The 14,409-nt window shown below is 49.8% G+C and overlaps 1 protein-coding gene across 7 annotated transcripts in view; it reads left to right on the top strand.

Moving 5' to 3' along the window:
* PPP1R12B (protein phosphatase 1 regulatory subunit 12B) overlaps positions 1 to 13,616 on the top strand; it is a 123,353-nt gene extending 109,737 nt beyond the window's left edge. For 4 of the 7 annotated variants that reach the window (XM_075722255.1, XM_075722251.1, XM_075722254.1 and 1 more), the window contains 4 exons: positions 964 to 1,068; positions 1,335 to 1,388; positions 3,758 to 3,808; positions 13,530 to 13,616. In XM_075722255.1, the coding sequence (XP_075578370.1) occupies positions 964 to 1,068; positions 1,335 to 1,388; positions 3,758 to 3,808; positions 13,530 to 13,616 (297 nt within the window). Of the gene's footprint in view, positions 1 to 963; positions 1,069 to 1,334; positions 1,389 to 3,757; positions 3,809 to 9,088; positions 9,224 to 13,529 lie in introns of those variants that run through there. The other 3 variants (XM_075722253.1, XM_075722250.1, XM_075722252.1) reach the window with 1 other exon arrangement.
* Positions 13,617 to 14,409: the final 793 nt, after the last annotated feature.

Genomic DNA, 14,409 nt, shown 5'->3' on the forward strand with positions numbered 1-14,409 from the left:
GTCACACCGGCCTTTTTCAAATGCATCAGCCCTTCAGAGGGTCAAAAAAGGACAAGGGGTGAAAGGACAGGGTGCAAAATCAGATATCTGGGGGAGGGGGATTGAGGAGTCAGGCTGGAGAAATGCTGGGAGGGATTTGAAAGGAGCAAGAAAAGATACTGTTGAGCATGCCGGCAGGGCTCAAGCATGCATATCCCCATGGAATTATTTTTGCTGCTATAACATTCCAGAATTATTTTTTGGATAATCTCTGAAACTTTCAGCGTAATCCTTGAAAGGCAGTAATACGGACTGCCATGCACATCTACTATCAAAGCAAAGACCGTATGAAAAGTAAACAGATTAAGATGACCTTAATTCAGAAATTACTATGATGCTGAAACGCCTGGCCTGGTAAGCAGCCCCCACTCCTCATGGACGCGTCTGGCCAGAAGAGGCAGGCGGTATGCCCGGTTTGTCCTTGCAGTGGGTTGGAACTTCTGCTTGTTTGAAGGAAGTGAAGGCAAAAAAATCCATTTTGGAGTGGCCTAAAATTGTCCTCCTTTCTCCTCCTCCTCAAACTAAAAGCAACTGGGATGTGTTGTGTTGGAGAGCGCAACAGAATGGCAGGTTCAGATACATCCAGCATACACAACTTAGCGCTTCATTATGCTTGGTGGTTTACCTAAATTAAAAACATCCCTTTTCTTTGCCTCTTGGCTGTATTTAAACACCCTACAAAATTAAACAGCTGTTTTGTTACTATATATGAATTATTTTATATGAATTTACACAAGTAAAGCATCCAAACTAGGCCCGTTTGCCCTTCTCCTAACGTGCCGAGACAGGGGAGCGATGCAAACCCCGCAGCTGCCTCTGCTCAGCGCTGAGGACGCGTCTGCTCGGAGTAGGGCGGCAGAACTGGGTCTGTGCGGCGGCCGAAGAGCAGCCTGGTTAATTGAAACCTTTTGTTTCGTATTTCAGTTATATGAAAGCGCCCTGTCTGAAAATCAAAAGCTGAAGTCAAAACTGCAAGAAGCCCAGCTTGAGTTGGCTGACATCAAATCAAAGTTGGAAAAAGCAGCCCAGGTAAGGCAAAAAGCAGCTCCTAGACTGGAGGAACTGAGCACTGGCCCATGACAAGCCAGTGCACGTTCCGGTATGGGAAAGGATTTAGCTCTTGGGAGGGAAGGGGCTACAGAGGAAACTGTTATTTTTCACAGAAATAAGTGTGAGTGATTCTGTAAAGACTGCTTCCTCTCCGGGCAAGTCCATCTGTAGGCTATCTAGGCCTTTGAGCAGCATCCTGCGAATGCCTCTCAGTTTTAATAGCTTTCTATTTTTAATTTACATAGCAGAAGCAGGAGAAAACTTCTGACCGGTCCAGCATGCTGGAGATGGAGAAAAGGGTATGTGTCTGCTTTCTTCTGAGTCGGAATCTTTGCCTCGTGTTGCTCTGCAGGGCATAGTAATTTCTTGAAGGAAAGTGTTAATTAAAAGATAAGTTATATTTTTGCCTTGTGGAGCAGTGCACACTGGTAATTGTGTTCTAACCTTTTCAGTGTCTGAGACTTTTCTGCTCTCTTTGCAAATCAGCTTAGTTCTGATTTCTTTCTTTTGTTGTAGGAAGTTGCGGGCCAACGAATTGTACTGTATCGTGCTAAGAGGCTGTTGGTCCATTATGCTGTAAAATATTCTTGATCCTTATAAATAAAGACTGTTTGGGGGCAGGGCAGGGAACAAAGCAAAATACTAGCTGGGTGTCTGTCTTGTGATTATACTTGAAATCTGAATGTTTTAATGCTCATTCCTCTTAATTGAGCAGTCAGATTCATTGCAGTAAACTAAGCTGAACGGGCAGTGTCTGGCTAAATCTCTGCCTTAATTGTCCGTAGCTTCGGTCAGCTTGGAAGGGACCTGAGGAGGTCTGTAGTGCATCCCAGCGGAGTCAACCGCATTACTCAGGGCTTTGTCCCATCATTTCATGAAGACCTCTAAGTGTTGAGTTTCCACAGCTGCAGCCCCTTCTTCCAGTCCTTAACTATCCTCATAGTCAATTTTTCCCTTATATCTACTCAAAACTTCCCCTGCTTCAGCTGATGGCCATTACTGCTCATTCTCCCACCACAGCCTCAGTGGTTAATTAAAGCTGGAGCCTGGCTCCAGTATCTCGGTAACGTCCACTTACACGTTGGAGGGTTGCCTGAAGTGGAGTTTCCTCCTAAAGCGTTTCATCTCCTCGATCTGTAGGAGCTTTGCTGGGTGGTCGAGCCGTGTGTTTAAATTCAGTTCCTACCGTGAGACTTTAATTAATTATGTGTAAACGCTTCCCGGGGTTTGCCACGTGTAGTCTGGAGGAGGTGACGTTCCGGGTGCCCGCTTTGGGCAGAGGCAGCAGAGCACGCCAGCGCGCAGCACAGCGCGCGGTACGCCTGCCGGTGTACACCTACGGGTGCCGGGCGCTGGCTGCTGAAGTTACCGAGGTTGCTGAAGCTGAGCTGGTGCTCAGGCCATGGCACCGCCGTGTAAGCTCAGCTGGGCACCTCTGCACCAGCCTGAACCCCGAGACTGAGAGTCTCGACGCATTGATCCGTGTGGGCCTGGTTCCTGGGTGAAGCAGGCTGAGCAGGGTTAGCGAACGTGCAACCATCACTGTCACCTGAACGTAGCTGCTGGGGAAGTCATGACATGGGTGGAGCTTTTCTTTTGGAAGAGGAGGAGTGTGGCAGTCAGAGCACTTGCCCTGAGCGGACATCCCCAACCAGAGGGAGCTCGCGCCACGCGTCCCATCTACCACCCGTGTGGTGATTCCAAGCTGGGGCAACGTCCTGCAATCGCTTTTGTTGAATTAGGATCACGACAGCCACAAGTACAGGTTTCTGAGAGTTAGAGAGAAAAAAAGTGCCCGGCTGTTCTCAGTGAGGATGGCATTAACTGTTTCCAGGACAGCTTATGAATCCCTGGATGAAGTGTCTTGTGGACAAGAAGTGACCCAGAGCCCATCGTCCATGGCCACACTCGGAGCTGTGTTTTCCTCGCTCTCCTGGCCTCATGTTTCTTTGCGGAGGGCAAAGGAGCGGGACAGAGAGTGTAAAGCCTGTTCCTGACCCACGTTTGCCATGTCCTGCTGCTCGGTGCGCTCTCCTGGGATGGTTTGAGCCCTCTCGTGTCGAAAAAGTCATCGATGGAGTCCGGGTCTCTCCCTCTAGGCAAGGGCTCTAGCTGTCTGCTGAGGGCACCGCCAGTACTCGCATGGCAAAGCCTGCCAGTGTAATTGTCCATTTCCAAAATATACTGAAAGCAGTCAGCTTTACAGCTTTGAAGCCCTAAATTAACCTGGGAGAAGCAGAATTTGCAGGCACCTTGCCCTGTTCGCTGTTTCTTATTTAAATGACAGGCTCGGTGGGTTTTCTCATTGCCTCCTTTAGTGGGCTGCAGTTAAATCCATGGCTTCACCTACAGAGCTCAAAATCGCGTTACATCAGAAAGTCCTGAAGACTGGGATCACTAAAGGTGGGGGGATAGCTTCACTGGAGGGCTGTGAAGGGAGCTCAGGCTCAGGACATCTGCCGAAACGGGCCCTGCGTATCGCCTGCTGGTTTACCAGCTGCCCGGTCCCATCTGATCAGCTCCTGGTTGTGACCTGTGTGTTACTTTGAGATGCTTTTCAGTGCTCCTACAGAAATACAAGACTCTTATTTTTCTTTAAAAGAAAATGTGCTGTAAGTTTTTCTTTTAAATCCTTGTGACCATCTTTGTTATGAATCCTTGTAAACAGGAGAAGCGAGCCCTGGAGCGGAAACTTTCTGAAATGGAAGAGGAGATGAAGGTAGGAAATAATCTATTCACTCTATTCCGCTTTTTATGCTTTGTATTAATGTCTTTTAGGATTGTAACCCAGGGGTAGGATATTAAAGGCGCACATGGGAAGGGACTTGGGTTACCTCTGAACATGTTCCTTTACGCAGTCAGAACTTACTTTAATGGACATGTTCTCCAAACATGAAATGCTAATAAAACTGTCCTATTATCATTCATCTGATCGCACCATATGTTTAGTTTGTTACGCTGTTTGATCTGAAAACTGTGAAAGCTGTTCTCCTTAAATGCTCTCCAAAACTAACCTTTTGTGGCATCGATGAGTTTCAGTGTGCTGATCCTCTGTGCTCTGAATAGTCTGCAGCCCAAGTTAAGCCGTTGTGGTTCTCTCCAGATGGGTAAGAAGACAAAGCTGGCTTTTGAGATCACGCACACTAGCCAGGAAAAAACACAGAGTGATTGTATTTCTGAACTCCCTTCCTAAAGCATGTTACTGGAAGGCTGTGTCAGTAAGTCAGCCTGGAATAGATTTCAGCAAAGAGGAATTTGCTTCCTGGTGAAATGTGCAGCATGGCTTACTGTCACGAGACATCCGCCACCGACTGCTCCTTCACGTTCTCCTCTCTCTCGTGGCATTGCTGCAAAGGATGGTTCTCCTCCTGCCGTGGCTTGGATGCCCTGCGAGCACGGGGCTAGCGGGGAGCACAGCAGAGCAGGAAGCAGAGTGGTTTGCTGCCATTTTACGCTGTATTTTAGTGCTCGTATTCACAGAATGCCCCCCTTTGCTCTGTGCCCTGCGCTTTCATTCCCTTTGAGCATGACCCAGGTGGGACCAAGCTACTTTAAGGAGGAAGGACCCCATCTGAGAGCGGTGAGCTCTCCCGGCATGGTGCACTGATGGAAACGATTTCCTGGCACCCTGGAGGAGGTTCCAACTTTATGTTTCTGTTTCAAGCTTCATATATTTACCAAGCATACATCTTTGAAAGGACCCGTTGGCTTGTGCTGCATCTTCTACTGCAATAAGTAGCAGAATGATTTGGTGGAGTCTTACTGTAAAGGCCCTCTTGTTCTTTCACGGAGGAGAAAATAAGTGTGGATGTGCTAGCCAGAAGGGGAAGGAGAAAGGACTGAATATGCCGAAATTCCAAATTCTTTGTTCACTTTAACTCCAGAAAGACCTTCCTGTAATTACAGAAATATGGCCTTCAAAAGAAAATGCAGACAGTAGCAGTTTGTGTTGTTTCTTCAGCTATGCAGATCACTCTGCAGATCAGCTCAGTCCACGGAGTAAAAAGACAAATTGGTGTCCTCTAGCGGCCTGTTGGTTTTGAGCATTTATATTGGTTCGGAAAGCAATTAATGAGAGAAGGTGCCTGTAGGAACTGTTGGACGCAGCCAGAGCGCCTCTCGTTTGGGTGGTGCGGAGCTACAGACTGATGGAAGCCAAGATGGTGCAAAAAGAGAAGCACTGCTAGAAGTTTGACATGTTCTTATATTGCCCTGAAGCTGCTGGTCACTGCTGGAGACGTGAGCTGAAGGAGCCTGTGGTCTAGCTGAAAATGAGCTATCAGGTCCTCAAGAGTGATACTTACTCTTTGCTCTCTGCTGCGTTCTTGCTGCATGGAACAACCAAAGAGGCCTTTTGTTAGCAGAATAAATAGATGTGAAATTTGAAAATAGTCTTCTGCGGTTATGCCACTAGTTTTTGCAAAAACTCAAAGCATGGGGTGAGTACCTGCTTGCGCTGTGACATGTCTTTCTTGACAGCCACTCAATAAAGGAGTATAAAATCTCTGAAGATAAAGAAGTTGAACTGAACAAGTCCATAAGGAAAGCACTTTCACGTCCACTTACACCATGCCTTAAAGCGGGAGAGTCAGCCCAGCTGTGTTTACCTAGAATGAGATAACCTCCGCAGAGCATCTGTGTTAATCCCTAGTGTGGAAGTTGAGCCAGGAAAACAAATCTATTCCTTCTGGTTGGACGTTCATTCCTGCCTCTTGTGCTCGCTGAATAGCTGTCGAGCAGAATCAGAAGGAATAAGCGACTTAAGCAGATCCACCAGTTTCATTTAACGTGGAGAGCAGCAACGGGAAACAACCAAACATGCCAGGTTATTAAGTCTCAGGTAGTAGTGTGGGGTTTGGGATTCTTCCCACTCGTCTTTGAATTGAACCAGTCCAGCATGGCTCACATCCACCTTTTTGATCCTGGGGTGCCTGTGTCCAGTTTCTGTGCATCAGATGGCCTGGCCAGGGCTTTCCTCTTGCAGCTGACTTCCTAGGAAGAGGAGGCACAGCAGTGGTCACGGGAAGGTCCTGGGTTTCTGTAACAGAAATACTTTGTACATCAGGCCATGCTTGAGGTAACGAGCTTTGTTCTTTTCATGGGTTTAACCACTGCTAACGAAGCAATCAAGAAACAGAGAGGAGCAGGACAAACTCAGTGGTCCCAAAGAAGTCTTTGGTGCCAGAGCTGCTCCTGCAGACCTGCTCTTGCGAAGGTGAGAGCGGTGCAGCATTTTCCTAAGTGACTGCAGAATTTGACTGGAGATACAACAACTTGGCTGAGGAAGGAGAAAGAAAATTAGCATTTGCACTGAACTGAATTCAATGCCAAGTGCCTGAGGTCCCAACTTAACACAGCAATTTTTCTTGAAGGTCACAGACGCTTCTTTATTCCGTAGCAGCACTGCACCTCCTGGCTTTGTACACTGTGCATGCTTTGGCATTTTTATTTCCCCTAGTGTTGCAGGCATGAAATCCTTTAATTGAAGGCAGGTACAGCTGAACTGAGAAACCTGCTTTTGGTAAGCCAAGTATCAAGCAGAGTGATAAGCAATCACAGCAGTATCGTCCAGATTCTGGTCTTCGCCCTTGGCTTCAGTCCCAGCTTCCCAGCCTTTGCTAGGTTTCTTGGATAAATAGAAGGCTGTCCTACCTGCAGCACACACACATTTTTACATAAGTGATCCTTTTTATCGTCTGTGGCAGCGTGCTGAGGCTGAGCTGCATCTGATTGTGCCATGCTGAGGTTTCGTGCTATAATGGTATGGAAAAATAGAGGTGGTCTCTAAAATGATCACAATCCTTTCTATCCTGCATAGCACGGCACCCCATTTTACATATGTTTGATGTTTTCTGCCAGCCAGATGCTCAGCTGTGTTCCCTGTGATAAAACAGAGGACGTTTATAATCCATGATACCACCAAAAGAAATGGCTTTTCCAGTATGAACCATCCTCCAGCAGCTCCTGGGTGTGATTTACCCCAGGACAGAGGTGTGATGTCCGTCTGTGTCCTCACCGAGCGCGGGAGAAGTCAGCACAGCTCGGGTGGGTTAAGTGATGGATAGATGGCTGAGATTTGGTGAGTGGGGGTCTCACTGCCGAGATGTCCCTGAGTGTTCCTGCGGTTTGCTGGCTGTAGCTCTGTCTCAGGACCTGTTGGTTTATCCAGTGTTGGAATTGCGTCGTTGGCGTGGTCCAAGTAGCAGGAGCTGCTTTGTCAGTTTGATACCCTCGGGGGGCTCAAACCCCATGCTTTGCTGACTCCCTGCACTCACCTGCCTTGCTTCTGTTGGTTTTGCAAGACTTGTGGACAAGGTATCTTGATTCCTTAATGGGGAGCAGAGGTAGTGCTTTTGGGTAGCTAGAATCGAGCTGATGGATGGGGGCTACACGAAATGCTTCTCTTTTATGCAGGAATGAGCCCTTGGACAAAATGTCCTGGGATACAGCAGGTTCCTTGCCAACTGCAGCCAGCTCCATGTCGTGCAAGTTGGGTGGAAGTCCATGCAAGTTCTTCATATCACAGTAGATTTGCCTGTGCTGCTTCTGGTTAAGGACAGTGACCTCCCATTGAGCACTTCCTGCTAATTAAATGGAAGAATGGAATCCCCTTCCCAGTAGATCTTTCCCTCCATCTCTTCCCTGCCGTCGCAAGCGCATGATTAGGAGGACACAGGGAAGAGCATGTTGGTTTGTGGGCAGGACAGAAGCTGCTTTGGTTCTGGGCTGGGATTTTTTCACTTGAACTTAAAACTACTCTTCTCGCAGATGTTTCCCTTCCTGCCTTCCCCCTGCCCAGTGTCTGTGCCCCCTCCACCATGGAGGAGAATTTCTCATTCAGGTGGCCCCGCTGCCCGACAAGCTGTTGGGAGGACAGAGGAACGGGATGCTGCTCAGAAAGCAGCTCTGCAGCCCTCAGCATGTCCTGGCACCCGCACTTGATATAAATGTCCAGCACATGGTTTCGCTTTAGCATCACTGGGAAGAATGTCGTCCTTGTAGCAATGGTGATGTCTGCATGGCTTTTACCATCTTCTCATTTTGCCTTCCTCAGTGCTTTTATGTTCTGTATCTCCCCGTTGCTGCTATACCTGTGCTAGCCCCAGCTCTGGGGCTCGATTTCTATACTGTCCTTTGCCCACTTGTTTCTTTTCTGACCAGGAATGCCATGTTTTCGTGTGCCTCCTGTGTAAGATGCTGTCATTCAAACTCCTCTAGTTAAAATGAGTGGTTTAAGGTTCTGACTTTCCACCTCTGGAGATCAGAGATGAATTGAGCCCCATGACAGAGAAGAGTTGAATTGGGGCAGGGATGAAAAACCCACACACGCCCCAGACCTTCTGGCAGGGCTGAAGCCCGAGCAGACCCAAGAGCCATCATTCAGGTGCCGCAGGGACGAGGGGTGCGAGCAGACGCGGTACGTGTCTCGGTGGTCTGCTGGGGCAGTGACACTTCAGGTGCTTCAGTCTGCGCCTTTCAAATCTCCCGTGGAGCTCTGCTCGCTCTTTGCTGCACTAGACTGCTTTAGCTTTTAGAGATACATGAAGAAAAGGAGTTTTAAAGAAATTCTCAGTTGCCAGCAGTGTTTTCAAAGCCTGCATAGGTGGTAAGTCAATGGTGAGAGTTCTCACAGTAGTTCCTATGTCCAGGGGCTGTGTGCTGCTGGAGCTTACTGTCTGGGTAAACTAGAATATAGTTTACCAGTCTCTCTCTGCAAGAGACTGTCCTGCTTTGTGGTGGGAAATCCCTTTGTTTGACCCTTTTAAAGGCTTTGGGGGCCCCTGGAGAAAGGGATGGTTCCCAAAACATCCTCAGTGTGTTGTAAGGCTTTCCCCATACGCATCTGAGCTGCTGCCCATCCAGCACTCATTGCTACTAATTTTTCTTTTACTCTTTTTTTCTTTTACTGCTTGTGGACTAAATTCACGTTTCTGTGCCCTTTTGTCTTCGTGGTGTGTTTTCTCTGTATTTTTCTGTCCACTCCTCTCACTCTCTGCAGAATCTCCACCAGCTCAAACAGATTCACACTCTGAGGCAGATGAATGAGCAACTGCTGGCTGAAAACAGGGCTCTGACCCGGGTCGTAGCCAGACTTTCTCTGCCTGCCAAGCCCTCCGAATCAGAGGAGCTGTAGCTGCTTTCCCGCCGGCTCATCTCGCCTCCCTCTTCCACTCTTCCAGGCAGGTCTCCACTCCCTTGGCCGGGCTGCTTCCCCTCGCCTCGTTGCTCTCAAGGGCATCTGATGAAGCTTGCAGCTCAAAAGCAGCATGTGGCAAAGGATCCTCCCAACGCCGAAAGCATGGTTACTGCCCAGCTGAAGGCAGGGTTTCGCTGGAGACCGTTCGGTCCTGCTGACTGCTGCTCTGCTTGGCAGATGACGCTGACCTCGCTGTTCTACTAACCGCCCGCATCGGGGGGGTTGCCTTGTCCCTGTGGATGGGGTCCGCGTCTCCCGTCATCCAGGAGAGAAATAGGACGGGCTCCCTGCCTTGATGTGAAGGCATAGAGTTGGGTGGATGGCACTGAGATGGCTACTGAGGAGCGGTGGATCCGCTGCTTCCCCGTGGCTTAACACTGGCAAATGGCTTTGGGGTGGCTTCTCAGTGCCAACGGGTTAGCCAGCAGCCCCTTCCCCATGGCCTTGCCTCGAAATAGGTGGTTTATGCTATGTGTCTGCTCATAATACAATCCTTTTTTAATTGGACTTAGTTCAGTGAGAAGCTGGCACCCAGAAAATAAGATTGTCCAAAGTCAGAATGAACAATCTCATAAATTTCTAGGGATGTTATGAAAAGTGCACATTTTAGACAGGAAAGTGATTTTTAGAAAACCTACAGCTGGGCAGTCCTCAGCAGGTTCTCTTGGTCACCTGAGCGAAGAGAACAAGCTCCTTCCTTCATTCTAAAGAGAGACTGAGTTCAGTTTTTGAGTCTGAGTTCACACGCTGCAGCGTCCCCTCTGCCTCCCGCGGTCTGGCTACGAGGCAGGTGAAGCCATCGGAGGCCGACCAGATGCGCTTGCTTTTTTCATCTTGTGCTTTAAATTCAGTGCAAAGTAATCAGCGTTTGAAATGCAAGGACAAGCCTTCCGTAAGCTTTGCCTTCGCGCATCGCGCAGTTCAATTACATCCTTTCCTGCTACTTCATTGGTTCGGTGCTAAAATAAAGCTGTAAATGCTTCTTTCTCAGGGCCCTACCTGTCTTTTGCAGGTTAGTAGGGACACTCAGGCCCCTTCAGACAGCTATTTTGTTTAAAAAAGGAAGAAGCAGTATGCTCTCGTGGGCTATAAAGTATTTATACTTTAATAAAAAAATCTATTCTTAGCACACAAATTATATCAAGGATGATTAACCGTAGAAACCAACTAACCAGGGGAACTGTGGCTTCCCCTTTCCAGGAGTCTCAGTTCAAGACCACGTGTGTGTCACGGGGGCTGGGGATTGCAGGGGGGGTTGTATTATGTGGCCTGAATTGTGCAGATGGTCAGATTAAATGGTCTCACTATTTTTCTGGTTTAAATCTGTGAAAGTGTTCTCGAACCTGTCACTGACTCGTTCCTTCTCACAAGCGGTGAGTTTAAGTCATTCTCCTTCCCAACGTGCTTTGAGATCTGAGAGGGAAAATCGAAACGATTTCCAGAGTCAGAGAAATAATGTTCCACAAACTGTAAGTCACCAGTCTCCCTTCTTCTCCTAGGAAATATTTGCATTATCGCTTCGCCCTGCTAATACCCGTCTGCTCTGAACTGCCTCATCTCTCGTGCAGGCTGGCCGAGACGTGGGTGGACCGATCCTGCCCACCTTGCTTGTAGGTTTGCAGTTCACTGCTGGGGTCCGAGCTGGAGAAGAGCCATGTGTCAGCAAGCCCTGCTGCTTTTTTTTCAACTCTTTTAGTAGGTCTAACACAGGATGTTGCTGGTACCTGTAAACCTTGTTTCACTGGTGTCTGTAGACATCACAGCTATACAGTAATGTCAGTGTTTTAAACTCTGACAGATCTACCACGCTCTTGCAGCAGTGGTGCTTTTCAAAGAATCTCATTTTCCAAAATCCACCTAATTTCTGAAGTGCCACCTTCTCCAGTGTCACAAGTAACACACAGCACTGCTGCCTCGGACCAGCCTCTAGCCTGAAACTCCCTTTGCGACGATGCTGCATCACGGTCAGCTTCACCGTCCCCTGCGGGCTGTGCCGCATCCCTCCTTACCCTTTCCAATGAGACGCTTGTAAAGCTTCAGTTCTCAGGCCCCTGCATTACCAGCCTGCTTCACGTGCAGTTTGTTTTACCCGACTTGAGGCTGCTTTGCTTCGAAGGGAGGAGTGCCCTTGGCCGGGAGGAATGAAATTTTATAAGGTTGATTTTTAGTTTTCAGAAAGCTTTATTGGAAACTGATGGAGTGGGGTTACAGCTGGGAAACTTTCAAGAAGTGTGCGCTTTACATGTACTTAGGCTCCTTCCTTTTCGAATAAATTGCCAGCGTTGCATTGAAGCATGTGTGTAAGGCGTAGCCACCATCAGAGCTTCCAGTAAGCTGTAGAACCAGGATGGTTGCTCTCTGATGTTGCTTCTGGGAACCTGTGACAGGTTATCTCTACCAAAGCAAGTGGCAGAACTTCATATCACTACCTTATTGCAGTGATGGACACGTGCAGGACCGTAAGGACACCCCAGGCAGTGACACAGAGAGGACAGGGACTGTCCCCCTGCAGACCCCAGCAGGTGCTTGAACTGTCGCAGTGCAGCGGACTGGCAGGCACCGTGCTGTGTTGTGGGTGTTAGGTGAAGCTCAGGAGGAGTGCAGAGTGAGACAGCAAGCGCTCTTCCCGTTTCTCGAGGCTCCTGAGAAATTTCTCTAGGCTCACTTTGGCGATGGCGATGCCCTGAGAAATTGCACGAGGAGCCATGCCTGCTGTTCTGGTGACAGCCCTGTCACGGAGGTGTGCCTGGCGCACCACCACTGCGTGCAGTCAGACACTTCTGAGCATCGCTACCTGGAGCTCCAGCCAGCCCATCGCATAGCTTTACCCTTTCCCCGATATCCCGCCATGCTGCACTTTCCCCCTCCTCTCTCTTGCAAAACCTCCCGTCTGGAGCATCCAGCGCCAGCGGGGACGGGGTTGGGCGCGCTGGGGCCAGGCATGGCTTGGCCTGACTCCGGACGGAGGGAATTGCTGCAGCAGGAGCGGCGGGAGCTGGCGTCTGCCCCGGGAGCTGCCTGCGCTCGGTGGCGGTGGTCATGGAGGGGCTGCAGGTGAGAGGAACGGGCAGGAGGTTGTGGTCAGAGCTGAAACGCCAGCTTAGGAGGAAGGAGAAGGTTTAGTGGGAATTTTGAATTTGAGGGAATTCCTCTAAGATCCCCCTGGAGTCATCGCTGAGCTCATACTGGTGCCGTTCGTGCCTGCATCCTGGCGCTCCATCCCCGCTCCTGACCCCTGCTCCTGACCCCGCTCCATCCTGGCGTGCTCCAGCAGGCTCTGGGGCTGGTCGCCCTCAGGGCTGCTGGCCCCCGCGGCGCGCGTTTCACCTCTGTGTCACACCCCGAGACACGGGCACGGGGTCTCCCCCCAGCCCCCGAACGGCTGGGACGGGCCCCTGAAGGTCACCCACCCGCAGGGTGGGAGGCAAGGGGAGTCGGGAGCGTTCCTTTGCAATGAGAAAGGCTGGAAAGGTCTTGTCGAAGCTATTTCTTCCTCTGTTTCCAATTCAAAGCTCTGGCTTTTGTCTGTGTTGTGCCCCTTGGTTGAGCTCCAGCCTTAACCACTGAGCACTGAGGGGGTATCTCCAGTATTTCCAGTGTCAGCATGTTCTGCCAGTCCTCTGGCTGTGCCATGCGCGTTTGCATTAAACATCTATGGGATCCCAAGGAGATTGGGGTTTATTCTAAAGAGATTTTGCAAGCCAGGCTTGGTCCAGTCCTGAGTGAGAATTTCAAACCTTTGTCTTCCCCTCTAGTCCTTGGTAAAATGGAAAAAATAAATCAGAAAACACAGCTTTATAGTTTTCTGCCGAGCCCTACGTAGCTTCTGGGAACAGCTTTGGGATGAAACAGCTCAGAAATGGTTCCTGCCCTCCCAACCTGGTCCTGACCTAGCGCTGGGGCCGTGGCATCGCTTCTCACCACGGGCTTTCCCAGCTCCGGGGGCTCCCTGGCTCTTTGCTCAAGTACCCTCTCGACCCCTGCACACCTGATGCCCAGTTTGTAAAAATCCTGGAGATGTTACAGAGGGATTACCGATGGTAGAAGTGCGCTGGGTGGAGGGTGTACGGTAAGGAAAGCTCTGCAGGCTGCTGTGGCACATCAGGGTGAGGACGCAAGCCAAGCATCCAGCTGCTGCCCCGGCCGCAGGGTTGCCACGTCCCGGCTGTTCCCCCTGCGCCGTGGGGCTTGTCCAGCCGGCCGCATGGAGTTGTAATCCCGCCTTGTCTTTGTCTCTCTGCAGATTTTGACAGAGCTGAAGTCGGACAACCAAAGGCTGAAGGACGAGAACGGAGCCCTCATTCGTGTCATCAGCAAGCTCTCCAAATAGGAAGCCTGAGCAAAGGCAGGACGAAGAGGGGTGCCCTGCACAGCTGCCAACCCTCCACCAAGCCCTCCCCCCTCTTTTCCTCCTGTCAGAAGTACAGCAAGCGTTTCAGCCATGGGATCAATCTGTCACACCTGCCTTGCCCTGCCCTTTGCTGTACATTCCCTTTCTGCCCTTCGTTCCCCCACACCACACGCCCCTGCCATTTTAGTCTTTTTAATTTAAGCATGTTGTGGTATCTCGGACATTTTATTCGAGGGAGAAGAGAAACGTGAGGACTGGGTTTGAGCTGCCAAAACTTCTTCTTCCAGAAGCCCAGTATTTGGTGTTGGACTCCAATCTGGAGTAGGTAGCTCCTACTTTAAAAAGTGACGCCTAAAGAACTAATCCAGCATATCCAAGCCCTTCACAGGTGGGAAACGTGAATGTGGGCTGGGACTCTGAGGATGCACATCAACCCACCCGAGATGTGGGACTCTGGTTAAAATATGATGCTGTGAAAGCCACCGGGGCTGATTTCTGTAACAGGCTGACGGCAGCTGCTTTGCACAGAGACCTTCTCCTTTCGCCCCAGTAGACCGAGTCTTTAACATGAGATTTCGAACCCGTTCAGTAACATTGGTGCTGACTCTCAGCATCAGAGCCCTTATCCCTCGCCCTGCCTTTCCTCCGCAGTCTGGGTGATTTGGTATCGCGTTGTATCCTTCCAGAGCTCCTGTCTCAGTATTCAGTAGCATCTGCTAATCACATCTGGACTCTTGCTCCTCGGGATAGGATGTATCACAGATACTTGCCA

Source organism: Pelecanus crispus, chromosome 17, assembly GCF_030463565.1.
Source record: "Pelecanus crispus isolate bPelCri1 chromosome 17, bPelCri1.pri, whole genome shotgun sequence".
In the NCBI taxonomy this organism is placed as follows: Eukaryota; Metazoa; Chordata; class Aves; order Pelecaniformes; family Pelecanidae; genus Pelecanus; species Pelecanus crispus.